This window comes from Salvelinus alpinus, chromosome 25 (assembly GCF_045679555.1).
Source record: "Salvelinus alpinus chromosome 25, SLU_Salpinus.1, whole genome shotgun sequence".
Classification (NCBI taxonomy): Eukaryota; Metazoa; Chordata; class Actinopteri; order Salmoniformes; family Salmonidae; genus Salvelinus; species Salvelinus alpinus.
Genome location: NC_092110.1, coordinates 17,494,163 through 17,521,062, shown reverse-complemented (window position 1 = coordinate 17,521,062; position 26,900 = coordinate 17,494,163). Strand labels below are relative to the sequence as shown.

Genomic DNA, 26,900 nt, shown 5'->3' with positions numbered 1-26,900 from the left:
GGACTCTGACAATTCAGGGATATTATGATGTTTCATTCATCCATAGGTATATCTTCTACTCTATGGAAGCAAATGTATTTAAAGTGACAAGCTAAAACGATTAGATAAAAGCTTGGGTCAATACCCATAATTTGCCCTATTTAAATTGTGAAGCGCGTCCACAGCACCGCGAAATCACGAGTACAAGGGTCCTTGGAATCCACAATCTACGTCCCTACCGCATTTAAGTTTACGTTTTAAATTGTTGAGGTATGGGTTATGGTTACGTACGCGTTATGGGTAGGGGTTCATGTTAGGGTTAGGCTTTAGAGTAGGGACGTCCAAAGGAATCGATAAGCACTAACCTGAATACAAGCGCAGTCCCGTTGAAATCGTGAGTGCGTCACCCATGCGTGCGCGTTCGCGAGCACTTCATAGATCTATCATTAACCGGATACTACTTGAGATAGCGGAGGTTCCAGGACGACTAGCTCCGAGAAAAAGCCTCTGTCATCTAAAACGTGTTTGCCGAGCATTGTAATGTATCACCTGATCTTTTAACCGCCCTTGTTGCTGCCTTCGACAGGAAAACGTGATACACGTGTTTATTTTATGGGAATAAGCTATATGGAATGAGCAATAACTCATGATGCACGAGCTGCTGCTTAAAAGCATAGGAAGCTTGCTATATGGCTAACGTTAGCTAGCTAGGAACGGGTAATTTATAGTAAATACACAGTGCTCTATATTGAATCATCATGGCACACAATATTATAACGCAAATTGGACAACTCTGTAATTATCTCCAAGACCCGATTCATGTAGCACGGTTTCAGCAGATTTGCGGTGTGAGCGGGACGTTTTCAAGGAACCCAGCAGAGACCGAAGAAGTGGAGCGAGCTCGCTTGCACAACAACAGCATTAGCCATCTCCAGGGTGAAAATGAGGAATGTACTGTCAACGGAGGTGAAGGGGAGAAAACCAAGAGTCTTCGGCAGAGAAAAGTCACCTCGCCGGGGAACAGTTTGAAACGGGAAGGAGTAGACAATTCTTCTCAGAACGGGTCAGTGGTCACTCCTGCGGGGAAAACGGCCGGGCACATCGGGAGCGGTTGCCGCCTCGCAAGATCCAGTGATGTCGGGGTACGGGACCTCAAAGAACACGGCTCAAGTGGCGTCAACGGGTCCAGGGTGGAATGCACCTCTGAGACACCTGATGAACGGATTAGTGAGGACCCCAGTCCTAAGACTACTGTCAAGCCGCTGCGCAAAAATTCCCTGACAGGTGATGTGGGCCAGGAGTTTTTAATCGAGAACAAGTTTTTGTACTACCTGTTCACCTTAGGAACTGAGCTGGGCAACGAGCTGTTTTACATCACTTTCTTCCCGTTCATCATATGGAACGTGGACGCTTACGTAAGCCGGCGACTGATCGCCATCTGGGTTTGGGTCATGTACCTTGGCCAGAGCACCAAGGATGTCATTCGGTTGTCCAGGCCAGCCTCACCGCCCGTGGTCAAGGTGGAGATGTTCTACAACTCTGAGTACAGTATGCCCTCTACACACGCCATGTCAGGCACGGCCATTCCATTCTCACTGTTACTGCTGACCTATGGCCGCTGGGAGGTAAAGTTTTGCTGTGTTATTGTTTTCAGTTAGGAGGAGGAAGTATCAATGCACAGTTTGATCAAATTGCTTCCCCACTTGGCAGTGTTTTCATGGAACTGGCAGCTATTGAGGAAAACATCAAGTTTCAACATCAAGTTCCTCTTAGTCACCCCACTATAAGTGGTGTCATCAACTTGTTAGTTGTAAGGGTCAAATTTCCTCAAGGCTGCTTCAGCTGACAGTCATGCAAATATGAAGCCCTTGTTCTATGGATTTGTTTATTGATGTTACTGTCACTTGTGAAGTGTAATTTTTGGGGGGACAAAACATTGAACTTCAATCTCCCCCAAGCAGCCTAGCTACACTAAGGGTTAATTATCCAATTATATCAGAGAGTTATACAGTGTCTCAGACATGATTCCTTTCCGTGTGCAGTTGCAGAAGCTATTGCATTATTCCCACAGTCAGTGCTCATTTTTATAGTCTTTTGTAAGCCCCTGGCCTTATTACTCATTGTCTCATACCAAATCATCATGAAGCGTGAAAGAGCCAAAGGAAAGAAAGTCGTGCTTCATGGCTCCACTGTCATTACCTTGACAGTGCACTGCCTTCTTCCCCTACACTGCCTGTAGGCTACATCCCTCCTATACATTCCCTGTTTCCTCGCACAGTATGCAAATGTTGACATAATAGTCTGTAAGGTCTACATATACAGCTGGCCATATGGTTCCTACTCTTATTATTACTTTTAATTTACCAGGTTAGCTGATAGAGAACATACTCTTACTTACAGCAATGTTGGGAAAAGAGTTTCAGAGTTTGACCTACTCCTTCTGGCAGCCGAGTTCTAAAGAGCTCTGCTGGAGAATCATTTCAGAGGCGACAATGATGCTGTTTGAATCATGCCATGAGTGCAGGGGAGGGATTGATGTATGTGCACTGCTCACGGTCTGTTTGCCTGGAGATAAGAGAGGAACTAAGCCTCCTGCAGGTCATCAGATAAGCCATTCACATCTTTTGCCTCAGCACTAGAGTTATGCCACGGGCCCAGCCATTGTGTTGTTTCAGATTTGACTCAAAAAGACAGTCCTCTCAACATTATAGGCCTATCATGCTCTTTCATTAGGCTGTTTTTGTATCGTCCTTACAGTTCTCTCTCTGACTTGCTCTGGCATGCCGTAGTCTTCATGCGGAATGCCTGCCGCTGACTTGCCTGAGCAGAGCAAGTATTTGGGATGTGCTGCAGACCCCCTCCCAACACAGTCTTTCCGGCCCTGCACGAGTAATTAGAGCCAGATGTCTCTCTGTATGAAGAAGCTGGCAGTGAGAGGACAGCCAGAGGGAGAGGCAACCAAGGTCCTCTGTGGGACAGATCTAATACACGGAGAAAAACATTTCCCTGGCAATAGGCTGCTACAGGCCTGGTCGGGAGGACAACCATTCAAACCATGTTTACAGATGTGACCTTTTATTTTGTCTGTGTTGATATAACACAGAATGCTGCTGTAGACTTTGCACTGACAATCCAGTCCCGTCTCTGTCAGCATCTCAACTGAGTAATGTAGGGATCCACCACCACCAAGTGATCACAGAGCTACAAGCCCAGCAGAGATCCTTCTCAATGACAAGCGGCCAGTGAACCACAAGCTGCACACAGCATAGTGCTGTACACACACCACCTCCATAAATGTTTGCATGACTTAGCCGCAGTATGACCACACACCAGAGCATAAGAGGTCTGTCAGTGGGCTTCCAAGCCAAACGAGCATGTTAACATGGATGTGGACCTGTGGGGCCCCTCAACAGATAGTCCTTGTGTTGACAGGGCTGTTTGGACAGTCTTCCACCACAAGGCTTGTGATTTCATCAACCCCCTGCTCTCTGCTCCCACAGAAACACTGACCTCAGGACAGTTTAGGAGGGCAGGCAGTAGGGCAGCAGGCTATGTGTGTGGCCTGGCTTTGTGTCTACTACACACACAAATGAGCTTTTCCTCCTTCTTTCGCTCTCTGTTCCCCTAGTGTTTCCCCTAGTGTTTCTCAGTCTCTTGTGTGTAAAGCCTTCAGAGAGGCATTGTTCACTGGATGGACTAATTACCTTTCATTTGACACTGAAATCTCCGACCATATGTGTGTTCAGTTCTGCAGAGGAACCAGTAGTGTGCTGTGAATCCAGTATGATGATGTGTGTGTTCAGTTCTGCAGAGGAACCAGTAGTGCGCTGTGAATCCAGTATGATGATGTGTGTGTTCAGTTCTGCAGAGGAACCAGTAGTGTGCTGTGAATCCAGTATGATGATGTGTGTGTTCAGTTCTGCAGAGGAACCAGTAGTGTGCTGTGAATCCAGTATGATGATGTGTGTGTTCAGTTCTGCAGAGGAACCAGTAGTGCGCTGTGAATCCAGTATGATGATGTGTGTGTTGCGGCAAGTTTAGGCTCCACTCTGGTTAATTAAGTCATCATCTTGATTTCCCCTCAAGGTTTCAGTCCCAGATGAGTGGGAGGAAGGACAACCGGGGGAGGTTACAGGGATTCTGTGCAAACCTCAGCAGTCCTCTCCCTCTATCTCTCTCTTTTTATGGACCAAGTGCACTCCATCTGATAAGAAAATTACTCAAGTGGCATGCTGTATAGAAAAATGCATAATCCTCGTGTGACTGAACGATGTGTGTTTCGCCCCCCTTCTTTTGAGTACTAGCCCAAAGGTCTGTCAAATCAATTTCAATTAGCATTGCTGAGAAGTGTATATATGCCTATATATCACGTTTCAAACTCATTCCACAGAGGGCTGAGTGTATGGGTTTTTGCTTCTCCTTTGTACTTACTCACTGATTAGTAAGGAACCCCTCACTTGGTTGTCTAGGTCTTAATTCAAAGGAAAAAACAAAAACCATGCGTTTGACATCCCTGCTATAGATCAGGGGTTGACGTATTCTATTGAAGTATAATTTCATCTATGCTTTCTCCTTCCTCATCCCTCTCTTACTCTCTCTCTCTCTACAGTACCCCTTCATGTTTGGGTTCACTCTGGCAATGTGCTGGTGTGTGCTGGTCTGCATAAGCCGCATCTACATGGGTATGCACTCCATCCTGGTAAGTCTACCTTACTTCACATATTTGTGGTGGTACCTGCCGTTTACACTAATATCAACCAGGCTGTCAACTAGAGGTTGACCGATTTAATTAGGGCCGATTTCAAGGTTTCATAACAATCGGTAATCGGCCTTTTTGGATGCTGATTACATTGCAATCCATGAGGAAACTGCGTGGCAGGCTGACCACCTGTTACGCGAGTGCAGTGTCAAAAGGACCTTGTGGCTGCAAGGAGCCAAGGTAAGTTGCTAGTTAGCATTAAACTTATAAAAAAACAATCAATCTTCAGATAATCATTAGTTAACTACGCATGGTTGATGATTTTACTAGGTTAACTAGCTTAACCTGCGTTGCATATAATCAATGCGGTGCCTGTTAATTTATCATTGAATCACAGCCTACTTCAACTTCGCCAAACAGGTGATGATTTAACAAAAGTGCATCCGCAAAAAAGCACAATCGTTGCACAAATGTACCTAATCATAAACATCAATGCCTTTCTTAAAATCATTACACAGAAGTATATATTTTTTTACCTACATATTTAGTTAAAAGAAATTCATGTTTAGCAGGCAATATTAACTAGGGAAATTGTGTCACTTCTCTTGCGTTCAGTGCAAGCAGAGTCAGGGTATATACAACAGTTTGGGCCGCCTGGCTCGTTGCGAACTGTGAACTAATTTGCCAGACTTTTACATAATTATGACATAACATTGAAGGTTGTGCAATGTAACAGCAATATGGGGTTGCCACCCATTAGATAAAATACGGAACGGTTCCGTATTTCACTGAAAGAATAAACGTTTTGTTTTCGAAATGATACTTTCTGGATTTGACCATATTAATGACCAATGGCTCGTATTTCAGTGTTTATTATATTATAATTAAGTCTATGATTTGATAGAGCAGTCTGACTGAGCGGTGGTAGGCAGCAGCATGCTCGTATGCATTCATTCAAACAGCACTTTACTGCGTTTGCCAGCAGCTCTTAGCAATGCTTGAAGCACAGCGCTGTTTATGACTTCAAGCCTATCAACTCCCGAGATTAGGCTGGCAATACTAAAGTGCCTATAAGAACATCCAATAGTCAAAGGTATATGAAATACAAATGGTATAGAGAGAAATAGTTGACGCGTCATAATTCCTATAATAACTACAACCTAAAACTTCTTAACTGAGAATATTGAAGAACTGGGAATATTGAACCACCAGTTTTCATATGTTCTCATGTTCTGAGCAAGGAACTTAAACTTTAGCTTTTTTACATGGCACATATTGCACTTTTACTTTCTTCTCCAACACTGTGTTTTGCATTATTTAAATCAAATTGAACATGTTTCATGATTTAATTCAGACTAAATACATTTTATTTATCTATTATATTAATTTAAAATAAGTGTTTATTCAGTATTGTTGTAATTGTCATTATTACAAATATCTATATAAAAATCGTCCGATTATTCGGCATCGGCTTTTTTTGGTCCTTCGATTTAATCGGCATCGGCGCAGAAAAATCAGAATCGGTCGACCTCCACTGTCAACCACTCAGCTAGTTGATTCAGGACTGTTCACTGCTGGCATGTCTTGAAAGCACTTGAATTTGATACCTAACCTATGTGAAACAGTATCTAAACCGTAATGTCACCTTGTCCTGAGCTTGGTGTCAGGCGCTGGCTCTACTCTAGTGTCTTCTCCCGGACTGCCTGTAGGTTATAGACACCTCAGTAGAGGCTTGTATAGGACAGTTACAACACTGCAAAAAAGGATGATTTCTTTGGGAGGGTGATTCTGCAGTAGATCAAATGATTATAGGCATTTTAGGGAAGAGAGGGCTTATCAGATACGAAGCTGGTGGTCTGGTAAGCCGGAAGAGGGGTTCTGACCCCCACATGGCAGGCAACATGTTGGTCTATGGAAGTGGTCTCTCTATACCACATACCCACAAAGGCTGGTGCTGGTGGCCCTCAACTACTTCCAGCTAGAAGTTGGGACAACATGAGAGAGGTTGTTGTTGGTAATTTAACATATTCTAGGTTACTCCTCTATGATCATAGGGACTATCACCAATCTCCCATAACAGGAACCAGTGGAGAAATAACTAGTCCCAGCACCAGAAAGATACGAAAATAAATGCATTGGATTGAAACAGTGGCTTACTATGGGATGCATTCAGGCACAGTTTATAAACACTACTCCACTCTGTGTCATCTACCACACAACTCCATGGGCAGACTGTAAATGACTGTACAGTAGACTTGTTTAGTCTGTCTGCCACTGGGCTTTAGGGAAATGTGAACATTACAGATTTATATTTGCCTTCGTGTAGTGCCTTGAGGTCTACAGTGCAGACCCATCTGTCCTATAAGCGGCAATGCTGTCGTCAGGGTGTGAGAAGAGTATTTTATTTTTAATTTTTTCACATTTATTTAACCAGGTAGGCAAGTTGAGAACAAGTTCTCATTTACAATTGCGACTGGCCAAGATAAAGCAAAGCAGTTCGACACACACAACAACACAGAGTTACACATGGAGTAAAAACATACAGTCAATAATACAGTAGAAAAATAAATAACTAAGTATATACAATGTGAGCAAGTGAGGTGAGATAAGGGAGGTAAAGGCAAAAAAAAGGCCATGGTGGCGAAGTAAATACAATATAGCAAGTTAAACACTGGAATGGTAGATTTGCAGTGGAAGAATGTGCAAAGTAAAGATAGAAATAATGGGGTGCAAAGGAGCTAAATAAATAAATAAATACAGTAGGCGGAGAGGTAGTTGTTTGGGCTAAATTATAGATGGGCTATGTACAGGTGCAGTAATCTGCGAGCTTCTCTGACAGCTGGTGCTTAAAGCTAGTGAGGGAGATAAGTGTTTCCAGTTTCAGAGATTTTTGTAGTTCATTCCAGTCATTGGCAGCAGAGAACTGGAAGGAGAGGCGGCCAAAGGAAGAATTGGTTTTGGGGGTGACCAGAGAGATATACCTGCTGGAGCGCGTGCTACAGGTGGGTGCTGCTATGGTGACCAGCGAGCTGAGATAAGGGGGACTTTACCTAGCAGGGTCTTGTAGATGACCTGGAGCCAGTGGGTTTGGCGACGAGTATGAAGCGAGGGCCAGCCAACGAGAGCGTACAGGTCGCAGTGGTGGGTAGTATATGGGGCTTTGGTGACAAAACGGATGGCACTGTGATAGACTGCATCCAATTTATTGAGTAGGGTATTGGAGGCTATTTTGTAAATGACATCGTCGAGGATCGGTAGGATGGTCAGTTTTACAAGGGTATGTTTGGCAGCATGAGTGAAGGATGCTTTGTTGCGAAATAGGAAGGCAATTCTATATTTAACTTTGGATTGGAGATGTTTGATGTGAGTCTGGAAGGAGAGTTTACAGTCTAACCAGACACCTAGGTATTTGTAGTTGTCCACATATTCTAAGTCAGAACCGTCCAGAGTAGTGATGTTGGACGGGCGGGCAGGTGCAGGCAGCGATCGGTTGAAGAGCATGCATTTAGTTTTACTTGTATTTAAGAGCAATTGGAGGCCACGGAAGGAGAGTTGTATGGCATTGAAGCTCATCTGGAGGGTTGTTAACACAGTGTCCAAAGAAGGGCCAGAAGTATACAGAATGGTGTCATCTGCGTAGAGGTGGATCAGAGACTCACCAGCAGCAAGAGCGACATCACTGATGTATACAGAGAAGAGAGTCGGTCCAAGAATTGAACCCTGTGGCACCCCCAGAGACTGCCAGAGGGCCGGACAACAGGCCCTCAGAGTTCAGTGTGTCAAATCGATGAGATAAACAGTTGGTGAACCAGGCGAGGCAATCATTTGAGAAACCAAGGCTATCAAGTCTGCCGATAAGAATGTGGTGATTGACAGAGTCGAAAGCCTTGGCCAGGTCAATGAATACGGCTGCACAGTATTGTTTCTTATCGATGGCAGTTAGGATATCGTTTAGGACCTTGAGCGTGGCTGAGGTGCACCCTCGACCAGCTCTGAAACCAGATTGCATAGCGGAGAAGGTATGGTGGGATTCGGAATGGTCGGTAATCTGTTTGTTGACTTGGCTTTCGAAGACCTTAGAAAGGCAGGGTAGGATAGATATAGGTCTGTAGCAGTTTGGGTCAAGTGTCCCCCCCCTTTGAAGAGGGGGATGACTGCAGCTGCTTTCCAATCTTTGGGAATCTCAGACGACACGAAAGAGAGGTTGAACAGACTAGTAATAGGGGTTGCAACAATTTCTGCAGATCATTTTAGAAAGAAAGGGTCCAGATTTTCTAGCCCGGCTGAGTTGTAGGGGTCCAGATTTTGCAGCTCTTTCAGAACATCAGCTGACTGGATTTGGGAGAAGGAGAAATGGGGAAGGCTTGGGCGAGTTGCTGTGGGGGGTGCAGTGCTGTTGACCGGGGTAGGGGTAGCCAGGTGGAAAGCATGGCTAGCCGTAGAAAAATGCTTATTGAAATTCTCAATTATAGTGGATTTATCGGTGGTGACAGTGTTTCCTGTCCTCAGTGCAGTTGGAAGCTGGGAGGACGTGTTCTTATTCTCCATGGACTTTACAGTGTCCCAGAACTTTTTTGAGTTTGTGTTGCAGGAAGCAAATTTCTGCTTGAAAAAGCTAGCCTTGGCTTTTCTAACTGCCTGTGTATATTGGTTTCTAGCTTCCCTGAAAAGTTGCATATCACGGGGGCTGTTCGATGCTAATGCAGAACGCCATAGGATGTTTTTGTGTTGGTTAAGGGCAGTCAGGTCTGGAGAGAACCAAGGGTTATATCTGTTCCTGGTTCTAAATTTCTTGAATGGAGCATGCTTATTTAAGATGGTGAGGAAGGCATTTAAAAAAAATAAATAACCAGGCATCCTCTACTGACGGGATGAGATCAATATCCTTCAAGGATACCCGGGCCAGGTCTATTAGAAAAGCCTGCTCGCTGAAGTGTTTCAGGGAGCGTTTGACAGTGATGAGTGGAGGTCGTTTGACCGCTGACCCATTACGGATGCAGGCAATGAGGCAGTGATCGCTGAGATCTTGGTTGAAAACAGCAGAGGTGTATTTAGAGGGCAAGTTGTTTAGGATGATATATATGAGGGTGCCCGTGTTTACGGCTTTGGGGTGGTACCTGGTAGGTTCATTGATAATTTGTGTGAGATTGAGGGCATCAAGCTTAGATTGTAGGATGGCTGGGGAGTTAAGCATGTTCCAGTTTAGGTCGCCTAGCAGCACGAGCTCTGAAGATAGATGGGGGGCAATCAGTTCACATATGGTGTCCAGAGCACACATCTTTGAAGAAGAAAGTAAAGGCCATTTTTAGTATTTTCTCCAACCTTTTTATCCCAAAATGTTTTTTTCTCTTATGTAATAGAACACACAGCTCAGATGTGGCAGGCAGGCAGTAGGCCCATCTGGAGAGTCAGACTAGTAGCGATGAGGCATGCTGTCTGTCCTAATATGGACATGCCTGTTGGCCTCCATTTCTACATCTAAGCACCAGGGATACAGAACTGTGCATGTTTGACTCAGTGGCTGTTTGTGAGTGAGAGTGTCTGTGTTTTTCAGAACGTGTGCGTTTGTTTCCACAGCTCCAATTAAGTCCCAAGGGGTGATGTTGTCGCTTACTGGTATGATGTCATTGGCCTGGTTGGCTGCAGTGTTGCGTTTGACTGCCGGTCGCATGGGCAACCGTTGCTTTGGTGATGCCTGTATCATGTCTCAGGGAGTTGACTGATGGACTGATACAGTGCAGTCAACTAGGCACAGGCAAGGGAGTTAGTAGTTACCCAGCCCCAGGCAGTAACCCTGTGTAGCCTCTCTCCTCCTTCTCTATAGCTTCACTGACCCCCCATGTACACTGTTGATCTGTGTCTCTCTGTACAGGACATGGGGGGGCTTGTTTCCAGCTCATATAATTATTTAATGGCAGAGCTAACGCTGTTAATGGGGCTAAATGTTGTGTCTGGGGAAATTATATCAGAAACTGTATTCTGGGGTCTGCTGGAGTGTAGAACATCCATTTGTGGTCTCTGACCACTGCCAGGCTTCACTGCTTAATGTGTTCTGTATCAACTTAAAATCTTATCTTGCTCAATGAATACGCTTCCCCCTCTTTTCCTACACAGGAATGGTTTGAAATGTAGCTAAAGGAATTAGCGTAGATATGCCACCACCATCTTCTCCACCATCTGAGAGGCTAACAAAGGCTGGTCCTCCAGGCCTGTCTCTCATTAAGCTGGGAATATACGGTCATTGGAACTAATGAGGCTTGATAGCTGATCCTATTAAGTCATTTAGGATCTAAGAGGTAATACAAGAGACCAGGAGTTGTCTATTCTCTATCCTCCTCCCAGGCTTTCAGTAATGGTAGGCAATGTAGGACCTATGTCATAAATGATTCTGTGGGTTGTATGCCACAGTTCACGGTATTTCTCTCTATAGGCTTTATGAGTGCTGGTTTGGCTGGGGTTGGAGTGAGCACTGAGTAGCACTAGATTAATGCTAGTGTAGTGTCAGCACAAGCTACATTTTCAGGGTGTCTGAGTTTAGCCTAGTTGGACCAATGGAGACAACGGTTGGGACAGACTAGTGATAGCATTCACAATGAGAGACTAATTCTTAATGATTAAAAGAGAAAAGGTGATAAAACATTACAAGGGCATTGATAAGGATATAAACTCGTGACCCCACCTATGGAATATTTCCTGCTACTTTTCTTTTTGTTGACTTCACAGTTAACAGTCAAACTTTGGACCAGAGGAGCCAAAGACTCCCATTTTCTCCTAGCCTGGTACTGAGGCATGCCTGGTAAAGCCTTCACTGTTATTGACATTGAAGGATATTGTGATTTATTTTTAAGTCCCTGCATTTGAAATCAATACAGTGTAATATAATCAATCTTGAATAATACAGATATTGAACTTGTATGGACAAGTTCCCCCTTCACTTCTGACATTCAATTCGGTATTGATACTTATTATTGGTACATAGGTTACTGTGAGAGGCTGTAACAGGTTTTCAGTTAGCCGGGCCAAAAAACAAACGAAAGAAAAGCCGAGAAATAAAACTGTTGCCGGCCAAAATGACTGGGAGAAAAATAATCCCATTCCAAAATAATGCTTTTTATTCATTAATGGAAATACATTTCACCGTCATGTTTATCGGACTATAGGTTCACTTGCAATTTGTGGTATTAAATTGGTCTGTGTATTTTCGTTAGTCATCATGTTTCTTATTTATCCAACACAACTATCACACATACACAGCTATTTTGAGCTGGATTTCTCCTGCATCTCCTCAGCTGGTTGCTGCTGGAGTAAAACATGTGCTTTTATAAGACCATTAATTGCACAACAATTCTAAATGTAATAGTGTGTTAAAAACAGTTGGTGCACGATTAAAAATAGCTATTTTTTCCTCCTTCTCAACTTGTAATTGAAGCGCGTCTCCCATTCACCATTCAAGTGTAGGCAACAGGCTATTAGCACATCACCCACCCCTTTACAATGTGAGCTGGAGGCAGTATACATTTTTAAAACCGGTTACTTAATTAAGGCACGTGAGTTTAAAGTTTGGGGAAACAAACAATTTATCCTACCATTAATACCATTCTGCATGCCAGTTATGATTTTCAAATGCGCATTTTCGTGGAACAATTTAACTTCATTAATAACGCTTTCGTTTCTCAAAATCATTGTCAACTGGTTACTCTAAAAATCTGAATGAAAATGATAACCTAAAAGTAAACTAATGAGAGATCACCAGCATCTGCCATATGGACACATTGATACACGGTAATGATTGGCGGCTAAAGAAATGAGGGCATGGAACTCATAGCCTACAGGCCAATGCAGCAGTAGGCCTATAACTTCCATTGCTCTTTCACACCGAGGATTGGTGATTATGGGAGAGTAGATTGTTGGAAAGATTTTTCAAAAAGCTTATGCATTAGATGCATTACCATTATCTAAATGTGATTATAATTCTGGGCACCGTGGGTGGACCCTACTGGGTTATGCAGCCAATGCATATGGGTCTGGTAAATTTCTCAAATGGCGGTAAATTTAAAATCTTCCCGGTCATGTTGTCCGGCGCCACATTTTCCTAACAGAAACCCTGTCAGTAGTGGAAATAGAAGCTGGTCTGAAAGTGCTTCTTAGAGCTATTTCACTGTGTACCTCTGGCCAATCTCGCCTCTGGAGCTCTGAAAGTCCCTTTGATTGTAACATGTGGCCTTGTAGTGATTTTACCACTTGAGGTCACACAGAGAGGCTGCCAAGTGCCAACACGTGAACGTGGAATGACTTTGACATGGCTATAGTAGACACGTGTAGGCCGGGGTGGGTTAATGACTGACAGCATGGAGAGCGGGGTAGAGGTAGGATGATCTATACCCAGTGGGCACAGACGACATTTCAACATCTATTTTTTATTTAATTTTGGTTGAGTTGTCAGCTAATGTGAAATCAACAAAAAAAATGTCACCATGTCATTGGATTTAGGTTCAAAGTGGTGTGAAAAGACAAAATATCCTTATGTTGAGGACTTTTTGCAAATCCAATCAGTTTTCCACGTTGAGTCAATGTACAATTCTTTTGTAGAAATTACATGGAAACAATGTTGATTCAACCAGTTTTTGTCCGGTGGGTGGAATGTAAATAGTTAACTGTCCTGAGCCCTATACTATGAGTCGGATACTGTATGAGGAGTTAGTGAGGTAGCTTTGTTCCCCAGCTAGCATGTTTGGTTCCTTGGAAGTTGTGGGAACATACGTTTTTGATTTCCCATTGGTTCTGGGAACGAAGCCATACGCTTCCTAACCGGTAAAACTGAAAGTTGTTTAAATGTTCTGAGAACGGAATTGAAAACTTTGCATGTTCTGGGAACATTTATTTTTAGGTTGTAGGGAAGTTCTGAGAATGTTTTACTCTGGTTCCTGACGTTTTCCTGGGAGTTTTTATTAACGCTCTGAAAACAGAAATTGTGAGATTCAAACCTATAGTCTTCTGTTCTCTATCCATGAAATTAGTCCACTGTGCCACCAGGATGGTGATTGCACCACCAAGATGGAGCTAGCATGCATGTTTTTTGACACATACAAACTGTTCATTTTAGTCTATTCTAACAGACCCCATTTCAAAGGAACGCACTCATTAAGATCAGGTGAGGCCATTTACTGGGCATGGCAAAAACACCTGAACACACTTAACAAAATGGAGGAGAGAGAGGGTTTTGTTGATGCTGAGAACGGAATGTATGTTTTTAAATGACATTTTTAAAATGTTCTCTGAACATTAGTAAAGTTTTCTTGTGGAACGTTTTCTTAATGTTCTCAGAACAATTTGAGAACATGACTAAATAAAACCATGAGGAACCTGTAGGAAACGTTATGCTGAAGTACTGAAATTCCCACAGAAGAACATTGTTTCTTAACGTTCTCTGAACTGTTTGAGAACGTTCCCAATGGCAAACCAGTTCCTAGAACATTACCAACATTGAAATGAATTTGAACTTTTAGGATACGTTCTGTTAAAGTAATGAAATGCCAATAAAATCAAATTTTCTTAAATGTGCTGAGAATGTTCCAAAGCTAAGAAATGATCCTGCACCGTTGTATGCAAAATAACCATAGGACAACCACACTCTCACCAAGCTCTAAGAAACTGGCTGGGTCAACTCTGAGTTCAACTTGGGATAACCGGTCATACGAAAGTTGCTCACCTTTTAGCCAGGTAAGTTTCTATGGCAACGAATCCTTCAGAACTGACCTGCTCTGCGGCAGGCTAACTCACTGCTAACTCTACTTACACCGAATGAAATAACTGAGCAAATGAAATCAGATTCCCCTCCCTCTTGCAAAGATTGCGTCATCATCCCCTTCATTTCAGGAAGACGATTAAATCAGAGACGGAAGCGTACGCAAGACATCCGACTCCCTCTTTTTTTTGTTTTGGGTTCAAATACAGTCAATGAAATACGCAGACCAGACCCAGCTGCTACTGCTTTGGTGCCTATGGGAGAGCCACCCCATTAAGCAGACCAGAACTGACCTATTTTTTCCAATGGTAAACAGCTTGAGTGGGACATCTTCATTTTATTTTTTATTTTTTTATTTCACCTTTATTTAACCAGGTAGGCTAGTTGAGAACAAGTTCTCATTTGCAACTGCGACCTGGCCAAGATAAAGCATAGCAGTGTGAACAGACAACACAGAGTTACACATGGAGTAAACAATAAACAAGTCAATAACATGGTAGAAAAAAAAGAGAATCTATATACAATGTGTGCAAAAGGCATGAGGTAGGCAATAAATCGAATAATTACAATTTAGCAGATTAACACTGGAGTGATAAATCATCAGATGATCATGTGCAAGAAGAGATACTGGTGTGCAAAAGAGCAGAAAAGTAAATAAATAAAAGCAGTATGGGGGGTGAGGTAGGTAAATTGGGTGGGTAGTTTACAGATGGACTATGTACAGCTGCAGCGATCGGTTAGCTGCTCGGATAGCAGATTTTTAAAGTTGTTGAGGGAGATAAGTCTCCAACTTCAGAGATTTTTGCAATTCGTTCCAGTCGCAGGCAGCAGAGAACTGGAAGGAAAGGCGTCCAAATGAGGTTTTGGCTTTAGGGATGATCAGTGAGATACACCTGCTGGAGCGCGTGTTGCGGGTGGGTGTAGCCATCGTGACCAGTGAACTGAGATAAGGCGGCACTTTACCTAGCATAGCCTTGTAGATGACCTGGAGCCAGTGGGTCTGACGACGAACATGTAGCGAGGGCCAGCCGACTAGGGCATACAGGTCGCAGTGGTGGGTCGTATAAGGTGCTTTAGTAACAAAACGAATGGCACTGTGATAAACTGCATCCAGTTTGCTGAGTAGAGTATTGGAAGCTATTTTGTAGATGACATCGCCGAAGTCGAGGATCGGTAGGATAGTCAGTTTTACTAGGGTAAGTTTGGCGGCGTGAGTGAAGGAGGCTTTGTTGCGGAATAGAAAGCCGATTCTTGCTTTGATTTTGGATTGGAGATGTTTGATATGAGTCTGGAAGGAGAGTTTGCAGTCTAGCCAGACACCTAGGTACTTATAGATGTCCACATATTCTAGGTCGGAACCGTCCAGGGTGGTGATGCTAGTCGGGCGTGCGGGTGCAGGCAGCGAACGGTTGAAAAGCATGCATTTGGTTTTACTAGCGTTTAAGAGCAGTTGGAGGCCACGGAAGGAGTGTTGTATGGCATTGAAGCTCGTTTGGAGGTTAGATAGCACAGTGTCCAAGGAAGGGCCGGAAGTATATAGAATGGTGTCGTCTGCGTAGAGGTGGATCAGGGAATCGCCCGCAGCAAGAGCAACATCATTGATGTATACAGAGAAAAGAGTCGGCCCGAGAATTGAACCCTGTGGTACCCCCATAGAGACTGCCAGAGGACCGGACAACATGCCCTCCGATTTGACACACTGAACTCTGTCTGCAAAGTAGTTGGTGAACCAGGCAAGGCAGTCATTAGAAAAACCGAGGCTACTGAGTCTGCCGATAAGAATATGGTGATTGACAGAGTCGAAAGCCTTGGCCAGGTCGATGAAGACGGCTGCACAGTAATGTCTTTTATCGATGGCGGTTATGATATCGTTTAGTACCTTGAGCGTGGCTGAGGTGCACCCATGACCGGCTCGGAAACCGGATTGCACAGCGGAGAAGGTACGGTGGGATTCGAGATGGTCAGTGATCTGTTTGTTGACTTGGCTTTCGAAGACCTTAGATAGGCAGGGCAGGATGGATATAGGTCTGTAACAGTTTGGGTCCAGGGTGTCTCCCCCTTTGAAGAGGGGGATGACCGCGGCAGCTTTCCAATCCTTGGGGATCTCAGATGTTACGAAGGAGAGGTTGAACAGGCTGGTGATAGGGGGTGCGACAATGGCGGCGGACAGTTTCAGAAATAGGGGGTCCAGATTGTCAAGCCCAGCTGATTTGTATGGGTCCAGGTTTTCCAGCTCTTTCAGAACATCTGCTATCTGGATTTGGGTAAAGGAGAAGCTGGGGAGGCTTGGGCGAGTAGCAGCGGGGGGGGCGGGGCTGTTGGCCAAGGTTGGAGTCGCCAGGAGGAAGGCATGGCCAGCCATTGAGAAATGCTTGTTGAAGTCTTCGATTATCATGGATTTATCGGTGGTGACCGTGTTACCTAGCCTCAGTGCAGTGGGCAGCTGGGAGGAGGTGCTCTTGTTCTCCATGGACTTTACAGTATCCCAGAACTTTTTGGAGTTAGAGCTACAGGATGCAAATTTCTGCTTGAAAAAGCTGGCCTTTGCTTTCCTGACTGACTGCGTGTATTGGTTCCTGACTTCCCTGAACAGTTGCATATCGCGGGGGCTCTTCGATGCTATTGCAGTTCGCCACAGGATGTTTTTGTGCTGGTCGAGGGCAGTCAGGTCTGGAGTGAACCAAGGGCTATATCTGTTCTTGGTTCTGCATTTTTTGAACGGAGCATGCTTGTCTAATATGGTGAGGAAGTAACATTTAAAGAATGACCAGGCATCCTCAACTGACGGGATGAGGTCAATATCCTTCCAGGGTACCCGGGCCAGGTCGATTAGAAAGGCCTGCTCGCAGAAGTGTTTTAGGGAGCGTTTGACAGTGATGAGGGGTGGTCGTTTGACCGCGGACCCGTGGCGGATACAGGCAATGAGGCAGTGATCGCTGAGATCTTGATTGAAGACAGCAGAGGTGTATTTGGAGGGCAGGTTGGTCAGGATAATGTCTATTAGGGTGCCCATGTTTACGGATTTAGGGTTGTACCTGGTGGGTTCCTTGATGATTTGTGTGAGATTGAGGGCATCAAGCTTGGATTGTAGGACTGCCGGGGTGTTAAGCATATCCCAGTTTAGGTCACCTAACAGAACAAACTCTGAAGCTAGATGGGGAGCGATCAATTCACAGATGGTGTCCAGGGCACAGCTGGGAGCTGAGGGGGGTCGGTAGCAGGCGGCAACAGTGAGAGACTTATTTCTGGAGAGATTAATTTTTAAAATTAGAAGTTCGAACTGTTTGGGCATAGACCTGGAAAGTATGACAGAACTTTGCAGGCTATCTCTGCAGTAGATTGCAACTCCTCCCCCTTTGGCAGTTCTATCTTGACGGAAAGTGTTATAGTTGGGTATGGAAATCTCAGAATTTTTGGTGGCCTTCCTAAGCCAGGATTCGGACACGGCAAGGACATCAGGGTTGGCAGAGTGTGCTAAAGCGGTGAGTAAGGCAAACTTAGGGAGGAGGCTTCTGATGTTGACATGCATGAGGCCAAGGCTTTTTCGATCACAGAAGTCAACAAATGAGGGTGACTGGGGACATGCAGGGCCTGGGTTTACCTCCACATCACCCGAGGAACAGAGGAGTAGTAGGATGAGGGTGCGGCTAAAGGCTATCAAAACTGGTCGCCTAGAGCGTTGGGGACAAAGAATAAAAGGAGCAGATTTATGGGCGTGGTAGAATAGATTCTGGGCATAATGTGCAGACAGGGGTATGGTGGGGCGTGGGTACAGCGGAGGCAAGCCCAGGCACTGGGTGATGATAAGAGAGGTTGTATCTCTGGACATGCTGGTCTCAATGGGTGAGGTCACCGCATGTGTGGGGGGTGGGACCAAGGAGGTATCAGAGGTACGGAGAGTGGAACTACAGGGTCCATTGCAAACCAAAACAATGATAATGATAACTAGCCTGAACAACAGTATGCAAGGCATATTGATATTTGAGAGAGACATACAATAAGGCATAAAGTGATTGCAGGTCTTGATTGGGAGAGCTAGCTAAAACAACAGGTAAGATAACAGCAGCAATAACAGGGTGCTAGTCTAACACAGCAACAACAGGTAAAAATGGCGACGACTAGGCAGAGAGGGTCGGATTAACTACACACAGATCCTGAGTTAAAGCACAGAGCCGACAGATAAAACACAAATGAACAGAATGGAGTACCGTGAATTAATGGACAGTCAAGCATGCATCAGCTATGTAGCCAAGTGATCATAGTGTCCAGGGGGCAGCCGTAGATGGAGCAGGGAGGCCTCCACTAAGCTAGCACGCGGCGTTTAAAGTTAGTAGCCCGGGGGGTGGTCTGCTCAGACGGAGGGGGTCTGCTCAGACGTGGTCGTGTCGACAGAGAATCCAAGCCAGATGGCGATGGCGAAAGAGAGGTTGTGAATTGTGTTTGCTAACTGGTGCTAGCTTCGTGGCAGTGGCGCTAGCTGCGCTAGCCGCAAGCTAGCTGTGAGGATCAGAAGCAGTGGCTCAGGGATTACGGCAGGAATCCGGCGTTGTTGTCGAGAGACAGTCCGATGCTGGTAAATTGGTGAGTAATATCCAGGCTAATAACAGGGCTGGTGTCTGTGCAGAAGGTAGAAGCTACTAGCAGCGGCAAAAAAAAATGGCTAAATTAGCTTGTAGCTGGTATTGTAGCCCAAGAATTCGCTGGTAGACCTCTTCAGCTAGCCGGCAGATGGGCCTAGCTCGAGGCTAGCTCAAGGCTAACTGGTGCTTGCTTCGGGACAGAGGTGTTAGCCAGTAGTAGCCACTCGGTTGCAGCTAGCTAGCTGTGATGATACGGTGTAATTGTCCAGAGCTTGCGTCAGGAATCCGGTGATGTGGTAGAGAAAAAGCAGTCCTATATGCTCTGGGTTGATATCGCGCTTGCAGACTGGCAGGTATTGGCCCGGTATTGAAGCTGGCTGTGTCCGAGTTGAGGGTGAAGACCGCAGCAGTGGCTAACTGACTACTAGCTAGTAGCTAGTTATCTGGCTAGCTTCTGATTGGGGTTACGGTTCTAAAGTATAAAAAAAAATAGCAGGTCCGTACCACATTGGGTGAGGCGGAGTGTAGGAATGTATATTCAGTTCCTAGATGGAAAGTGAAATTAAAATATATACGAAATGTATACGAAAAATACGAAGACTATTTACACAGGACAGGACAAAACAAAGACACGTCCGACTGCTACGCCACACTTGGAACAATGTGAACAATTTATCCACCATCTTTGATTAAATATATACTTTTTTTGTGTTAGATATTTTAATAATACTATTTCTACCACATTACACCTTTAGTAATGACAGGATGCAATTGAAAGTTCACTCACAGTAAAACCTTTGTATGACTTTATAAAATAATTGTATGGATAGGAGTGGGGGGGAAAGGTGGTTGTGCATTGATAAGCACACCAAAGACGGCATTAACGATACGTAATAAATGAATGACGGCACTTCTAATAGCTTATTTCATACCATAGCCTGCTGAATTTGCAAGATAACTTTTCTTTCATGTTGATTGCTGGAAAAAATGAAACTGTGACACTAACTAGACCATGGATTGATGGTTATGCATTGTTTCAATTAATAGTTTGGCCATGTGCGACATGCACGGGCAGTAACAAGCCAGCTTGAGTTAGCAGAAACTGCATGATCAATATCCACCTTCGTAGTATGGATGAAGCCTGAGTTGGAATGTGAAGCTAACTTTATAAAAGTCTGAGTAGATCTAACTTCCGTCGTAGTTTAACCCTCTGGTTACTGAACCGTAGGTAGATAAGAGGTGTTTCACCATGGTTAAAGTGAAAATCAAATGTAGATTATAGCACTGTCTCACAAAAATGTAGTTGGACCCTGCTGATACGTTCCCCATACTTTCCCAGGAAAATAATCACTGTAGAGAATGAGCTTTAAGGTTTATTGGACATGAGTCACATTAGGCTGTTTGTGTGCATAGTCTTTGTTCGGTGGCCTCCATGGAATCGCACACTAAATGATAAAGTGATCTGGAACGTCAACTTCACTAAAACACACACATGAGCACAGGCTACTCTGTTAAACAGAGTAGCCTGCTTCATGACCCCTGGCCTGATTCTTTTCAGAATGGTGGGTTGTTCTCTTCAGCCAGTACTTTTTTTGCACAACATGTCACACCACCATTTTATGGTCCTCGCTAGTTTTTGGCCCATCCACCCCCCTTCGGAGGACAATTCAAATGAAAATAAAAGGTTTTTACAGATATTTTGTTACATATACATTATTCAAAGACTTCACATATATGGTACTTTTATACACAGTATTACATGGTAAGAAAACAGTTTGATATACACATCCAGTGAAAACATGGGATCTTTAGTGACCACCGAGTTGGGACACCCGTTTAAGGTCCCACCTTCTTCAATTTTATTGAGGAACATTCCATTGTTAATTAGTACTTCATTATTAAAATGAAATGAATGTTGTAAAAGTGTATGATATAAAGTGAAGGTCAAGAATATGATATTACTATTAGAATGAAACACTAGTAGGGAAACTAAGAAGGTTGCTCTGTCAAATAGAATTACTCCTCTGTGCTTGGAATGGAACCCCTTATGCTAGCTAGCTAGCTCATTTTAGATAAGAATAGGGAAAGTTAGCTACTAGGAAGGACAACTTACCCTTTTACCAAAAACTTTTGTCATTTCTTAATGTTATGCATTTTTAATGACGTTTGCAATTCTTGTTCCTGTATGTATTTATATTGTTATTTGGTCCTCAAACTTGAACTCGAGATATGCCATTTCGAAAATTAGGCATTTCCCACAAACCGGCATCACACTCCCTCAACTGATTGGTCGGGTAGGCAGACCTTCTGACTTTGTTGCTGTGACAACCCCATGTCTTCCTCTATTGTGTCAATGTCAAATAAAAAAAACTCAGGTTAAGCAAGACTTGAAAATCTGTCATACATTACTCACATGATTAAAGCATTGTTAAGATTATATGCATTTATTAAGGAGTGCTGTCTGTATAATGTATACTTTGCTAAGTTGTTGATGTTGTTTTTTCTAGGACATCATTGCTGGCGTCCTGTACAGCCTCCTGATCCTGGTGGTATTCCAGCCAGCGCTGGACCTGATTGATAACTTCAACCTGACATACCGCTACGCCCCTCTCATCATCATCTCCCTGCACCTGGGCATGGGCCTCTTCTCCTTCACCCTGGACACCTGGAGCACCTCGCGGGGCGATACAGCTCAAATCCTGGGCACTGGCGCTGGCGTGGCCCTAGCCTCCCACCTTAACCACTACCTTGGCCTGATGCCCGACCCCCCGCTGGACCAGCTGCCCCTATCCCCCCCGGCTCTCAACGCCGCCCTGCTAGCCGTAGCCATGCTGAGGATGTGCCTGGGCGTCCTGGTGCTGCTGGCCATCAGGGCCCTCATGAAGGCCATCACCATCCCATTGGCCTGCCGTATCTCTGGCATCCCCAGTGGAGACGTAAGGAAGGCCCGGCAGCACATGGAGGTGGAGCTGCCCTACAGGTACATTGTGTACAGCACGGTGGGCTTCAGCACCCTCTTCCTGGTGCCCCAGCTCTTCACCTACCTGCAGCTGTCCTGATGAGAGAGCCCTGTGGATCCCCCAGTCCCCTGTCCTCACCCCTGCTCATCTAAAACCAAGCCCTTAGGAACATGGGAAATTCACACCTTACATATCCTGTACATCCACCCCCTATACCACTAACCTTTGGCCCTGCCAGTTCTAATGACAGAAACCTCTTATCAGGGAACTCCTATAGACTGATTTGACAGGATGTCAGCACTGATTACTAAATCCTATTCGCTTTATCTTACTTCAATTTCTTTTTGTCAATCAGAATTTGACCTTTGTTTATCTTAATTTCCCATTTTATGGTCTCAATTTTAAAGGAAATGCACTAATGATTTTGTCCATCAGAGCAAGTTATGGATCAACCAGACTAATAATTTTCTCTCTCTTATTAGTCACCCCTTCCCCAACCGTACATACATTGTCTATCCTGAGTATTTATTTAAAATACTTTCTCTGCTTTTTTGTACTTGGGAGAAAATAAGGATTCAATTCTAATCTGATCAATTCAGCCTGCGTCCTGGTTGTGTTCTCTTATCTATTTTTCTAAAGGGCTCTTTTTATCTATTATTATTGAAGATGATCGGTTGAGGTTTGAATATATAGATTTGTACTGATGAGAGAAAAGCCATGACTGGGGCTGGGCACATGTGATGCAGCGGTGTCACTGTGGGATATATAGAGGACAGGACATTAGCCCTATAAGTCAGATGGTTAAAAGTGGGATTGTTTTGAGCGTCAGGAGGACTTGGCTCAGACACACAGTGAGGAACTTCCTGTTTTATAGGAGGGGATGCACCTGACTGCACGGAATCACTTCCTGCAGGTCTCGTGTTTGGAGGGGCCAAGGGAGGATTAGAGGAGATAACACCAACCCCAACTCTTACCTCAGTGTTCTTACTATATCTCTTTCCAGAAGTGACCACGGCTTTCACTGCTTTAATGTGGTATATAGTATAGGTATACTATCATAGTATTGTAAATTGTCTGGCTAATTGATTTGTTTGTTTTTGATTGTTTTTAACAAAAAAAGAGTGCTGACCGGAAGATTGCCAGCAGTTTCCCACTAGCAGAGAAAAGACTGAAAGGACTGGAGCCCGTTGCTGTGCTGATCACACTGATATAGATATACTGTAGATACATCCTTTATTGGAAAAACAATATTGTTCCTGGACCAACTGTCAAACAACAGAACTGTATCTTATCTTGGCCCACAGGGGCAGAGGCTTGATAAGAAAGCTAAACTGTACATCCTAGTGTGGTTATGGAATACATATGATATATAGATGTCTATAGTACTGTCCTAATAGAAACCCAGCTAGCACATTTTGTTCCTTGTAAGTGGTGGGAACGTATGTTTTTGGGGACGAAGCCATATGTTTCCTGACTGTTAAAACGGAAGTTTTTTTTAAACATTCTGAGAACAGAAGTGAAAATTTTGCCTGTTCTGGGAACTTTTATTTTTAGGTTGCATGGAGGTTCTGAAAACGTTTTACGCTGGTTCCTTGAAAGTTTTCCTGGGAGGTTTTATTAATGCTCTGAGAACAGAAATTATATGCTATTTTGAGTTTTTTGAATAAGTTCCTTAACAATGCTAGCTTGTAGTGGGTTAACTTTTTTTTTTAACTCCAAGCATAGCTAAGACACATGGAAAGGAATATCCTGAGGCATTAATCATGCAAATACATTTTTATTTTGACCACATTAGTGAGATTCAAACCTATAATATTCTGTTATCTATCCATTGACTTAGTCACTGCGCCACCAGGATGGAGCTAGTATGCCTTTTTCTTTTGTATATAAAGATATTCATTTTAGTCTATTCAAACAGACCCCATTTCAAAGGAAACAAGCATTAATTAAGATCAGGTGTGGCCAATTAGTGGGTGCAACCAACACACCTGAGCAAACTTAACAAGATGGAGGATAGAGACAGTTTTGTTGATGCTGAAAACGGAATGTATGTTTTTTAATAACATTCTTAGAACGTTCTCTGAATGTTTTCTTGTGGTTTTTATGTAAAGTTTTCTTAAAGTTCTCGGAACAATTTGAGAACGTGACTTTAAATAGAACCATGAGGAAACTTGTAGAAAATGTTATGCTGAAGTACTGAAATTCCCACAGAAGAACATTGTTTCTTAATGTTCTCTGAACTATTTGAGAACATTCCCAATGTCAAACCAGTTGCAGAACATTCCTAGAACATTACCAACATTAAAATTAAATGTAACCATGTTTGAACTCTTAGGAAACGTTCTGTTAAAGTAATGAAATACCAAGAGAATAACTTTTTTTGTCAACTTATTTAAATGTGCTGTGAATGTTCCTAAGCCAAGCAACTATCCTGCACCATTCCCAGAAAGTTGTGGGAAGGTTGTATGCAAAATAACCATAGGACAACCACGCTCTCACCAAGCTCTAAGAAACGTAGGGGATCTCAGAATTTTATGTGCTAGCTGGGAATGCACTGTTTCCGCAATGCACTGTTGTTGTCCTGTCCATTTGCTGGTCTGTCTGTGTCTTACTGGCCACTGTTGACCGGAAGCGCTCAGGAGACAGCTATGTTGTGGCCTTGTCTTACGCGTGCGAGTTTGTGTTTTATTTGTGCTTGTCTCCTTCCATTTCAGTGAGAAGGAAGGTCATTTTTGTGGTTATTCTGAACAGACAGTACAGGGCTCTGATATGATAATAAACTTGGACTAAAATAGAGCACATCATTCTGATCCTCTAATAAACAGTGTGGTTGGACCTAGACGGTCAGTTAATTTAGCACTACCATTTTATCTTGGCCAGGAAGTCTCCCTGCAGATTGAGGAATGATAAGTTCATTAGATCGATGCAGATAACTCAAGTTTCAAGTGTTATTAGTTGTATGTGCGGGATACGCATGGTATACATCGTCTATCAAAATGCTTACTTGCATGTGTGTTCCTTCTCGACAATGCAACAATAAGAAAATATAAGATTACGAGCATAAAGTAAACAGCAGTAGAGTATGTATATTTTTTTTAGCATAAGTATCATATAGGAAGGTATAATTTGTAGTCCAATATTTACGTGTGTATTGGGGGGGGGGGGTCAACTTCCTGATGCTGATTACAGTAGTTATTTCTATACTGAATGCCGAATTCTGAAGTGAATCTTAATCAGAAACTATTTTAAATAAATATTTTAGATAAATGTAAGAAATGATATGGTTAACTGTTGGGTTGTGTTATCAATGTCTTATTTCAAAGCATTTAGTTTCAACATGAAGATGTGACGTTTTCCAAGATACTCCCAATGACTTTCCATTTGGATGGTGATTTGATCACCGTTTCTTTTCAACTTTTCTACCAAATGAAAAGGGTTCAGTGATGTAGCTGTACTGTAGCTTTAGTGTTCTTACTACCCTAGTGCCTTTTACGGTGTTTCAGGAAGGAGTTGTAACCTTTCATGTTTTTTGTAGCGTGGTGAGAGACATGTAAAAAAAGTGTTGTTGGGTTCAACCTATTTCAATTCCATTTGAATTATATTAAAAACTGTGTGTTTGCCTTTGCACTTGTAACTGCAGATTAGGTTGATTGTCATTACTACTTTAGTACTTTGTTCAAACAGCAGATGTTTGAAACAGTTATCCATGTTTTTCACTGTTACTTGTTTCCCTTTTGCTTCTCATTTTAATTTGAAGCATTTGGTCCTTAGTTCTTAATTTGTCAAACTGCATTATATAAGATATTTGCATGACCAAATCTTACAGATGCAGTATTTGTGATGATTTTTGACATGGCTACAACAAATGTCCATGTCAAATTGCTTGTTTTACAGAATCATCTTTTTATAGACCAAATAAATATTTATATTGAACTGTATTTAATATTAGAAATATTCGTGAAACTGAGATTTATATGTGTCCGCCGGAAAATCTCTTGATGATTCAATTATTTGAAATGACCATTTTATGCAGTTTTGACATGGTAGGTAATTATTATACAACCTAAAAAAAATTGTATGTCCATTTTAATGGTTGGGTTCAATCTATGATGAGGATGTTCATTATATGAGGCTCTGATCTGTCAGACTGTATGAGTGAATTAATCAAAATAATCTAGTGAGCTAATCAAAACAAAGTGACTGTCCACTCCAGTCCATTTTTAACAATTTCAATAAAGAGATGTAATTTTTGGTCACTTAGTGTCTGTGTGGTTTCACTTTGAAATGGCTCTAGTTTTTACCATGTTGAAGGGTCTTTCTTTTGTGTCCTTTCTCTGCATTACCTCAGCCCTGTTGGTTCTGTATATTATGTAGACGTGGTGAGGTATGTGTTTTTCTAAGCACTGAAGACATGCAGCAAAGTTTCCAATATGTGCTGCCAAGGTTGTCAGGAACAGTGAAAACATGCTTCAACCACTGGCCCAAGATAAAATATATTTTCTTCTGCAGTGAGGCATGTTGATGCAAGCGAAGCATGTGGGACTTGGTCAACCTTGCTGAATGTTTTGGAACACTTGCTGTACCTTGCATGCAGTGCTTACACACTCACACTGCACTAGCAGCCAGCTAGGCCACCTGCTACGAGCCAGCCTCACAGCAGTCCACAGTTCACCAGCAGTATGCGATCACGCAACCAAGGGAGGGAGGGCCGGGGTCACAGATTGACAGTAGGATAGCACCTAGGCTGTATAATTTGTGCCCCACATTGGGAAACCCTCATCTGATATCCAGAACTGCACAATACTTAGACTTGTAGTGAGGGGAGGACGGCTCATAATGAATGGAATGGTATCAAACACATGGAAAATCAGGTGTTTAATGTGTTTGAGACCAATCCATTAATTCCCTTCCAACCATTACTATAAAGTGACACCAGC

General features: G+C 43.3%; 1 protein-coding gene across 1 annotated transcript; it reads left to right on the top strand.

Moving 5' to 3' along the window:
* The first annotated feature begins 426 nt into the window (after positions 1–426).
* Positions 427–26,219, top strand: LOC139553497 (sphingosine-1-phosphate phosphatase 1-like). Its single transcript, XM_071365898.1, has 3 exons — positions 427–1,604; positions 4,589–4,678; positions 21,511–26,219. The coding sequence occupies exons 1-3, from the start codon at positions 738–740 to the stop codon at positions 22,060–22,062; spliced, it is 1,509 nt and encodes a 502-aa protein (XP_071221999.1). The 5' UTR covers positions 427–737; the 3' UTR covers positions 22,063–26,219.
* The last annotated feature ends 681 nt before the right edge of the window (positions 26,220–26,900 follow it).

Excerpts from the sequence above, each read along its gene's own strand:
- LOC139553497 (XM_071365898.1), top strand. The coding sequence starts at position 738 with ATGGCACACAATATTATAACGCAAATTGGACAACTCTGTAATTATCTC. Across the intron at positions 1,605-4,588 it reads TGACCTATGGCCGCTGGGAG|TACCCCTTCATGTTTGGGTT; the intron begins GTAAAGTTTTGC and ends CTCTCTCTACAG. Across the intron at positions 4,679-21,510 it reads TGGGTATGCACTCCATCCTG|GACATCATTGCTGGCGTCCT; the intron begins GTAAGTCTACCT and ends TGTTTTTTCTAG.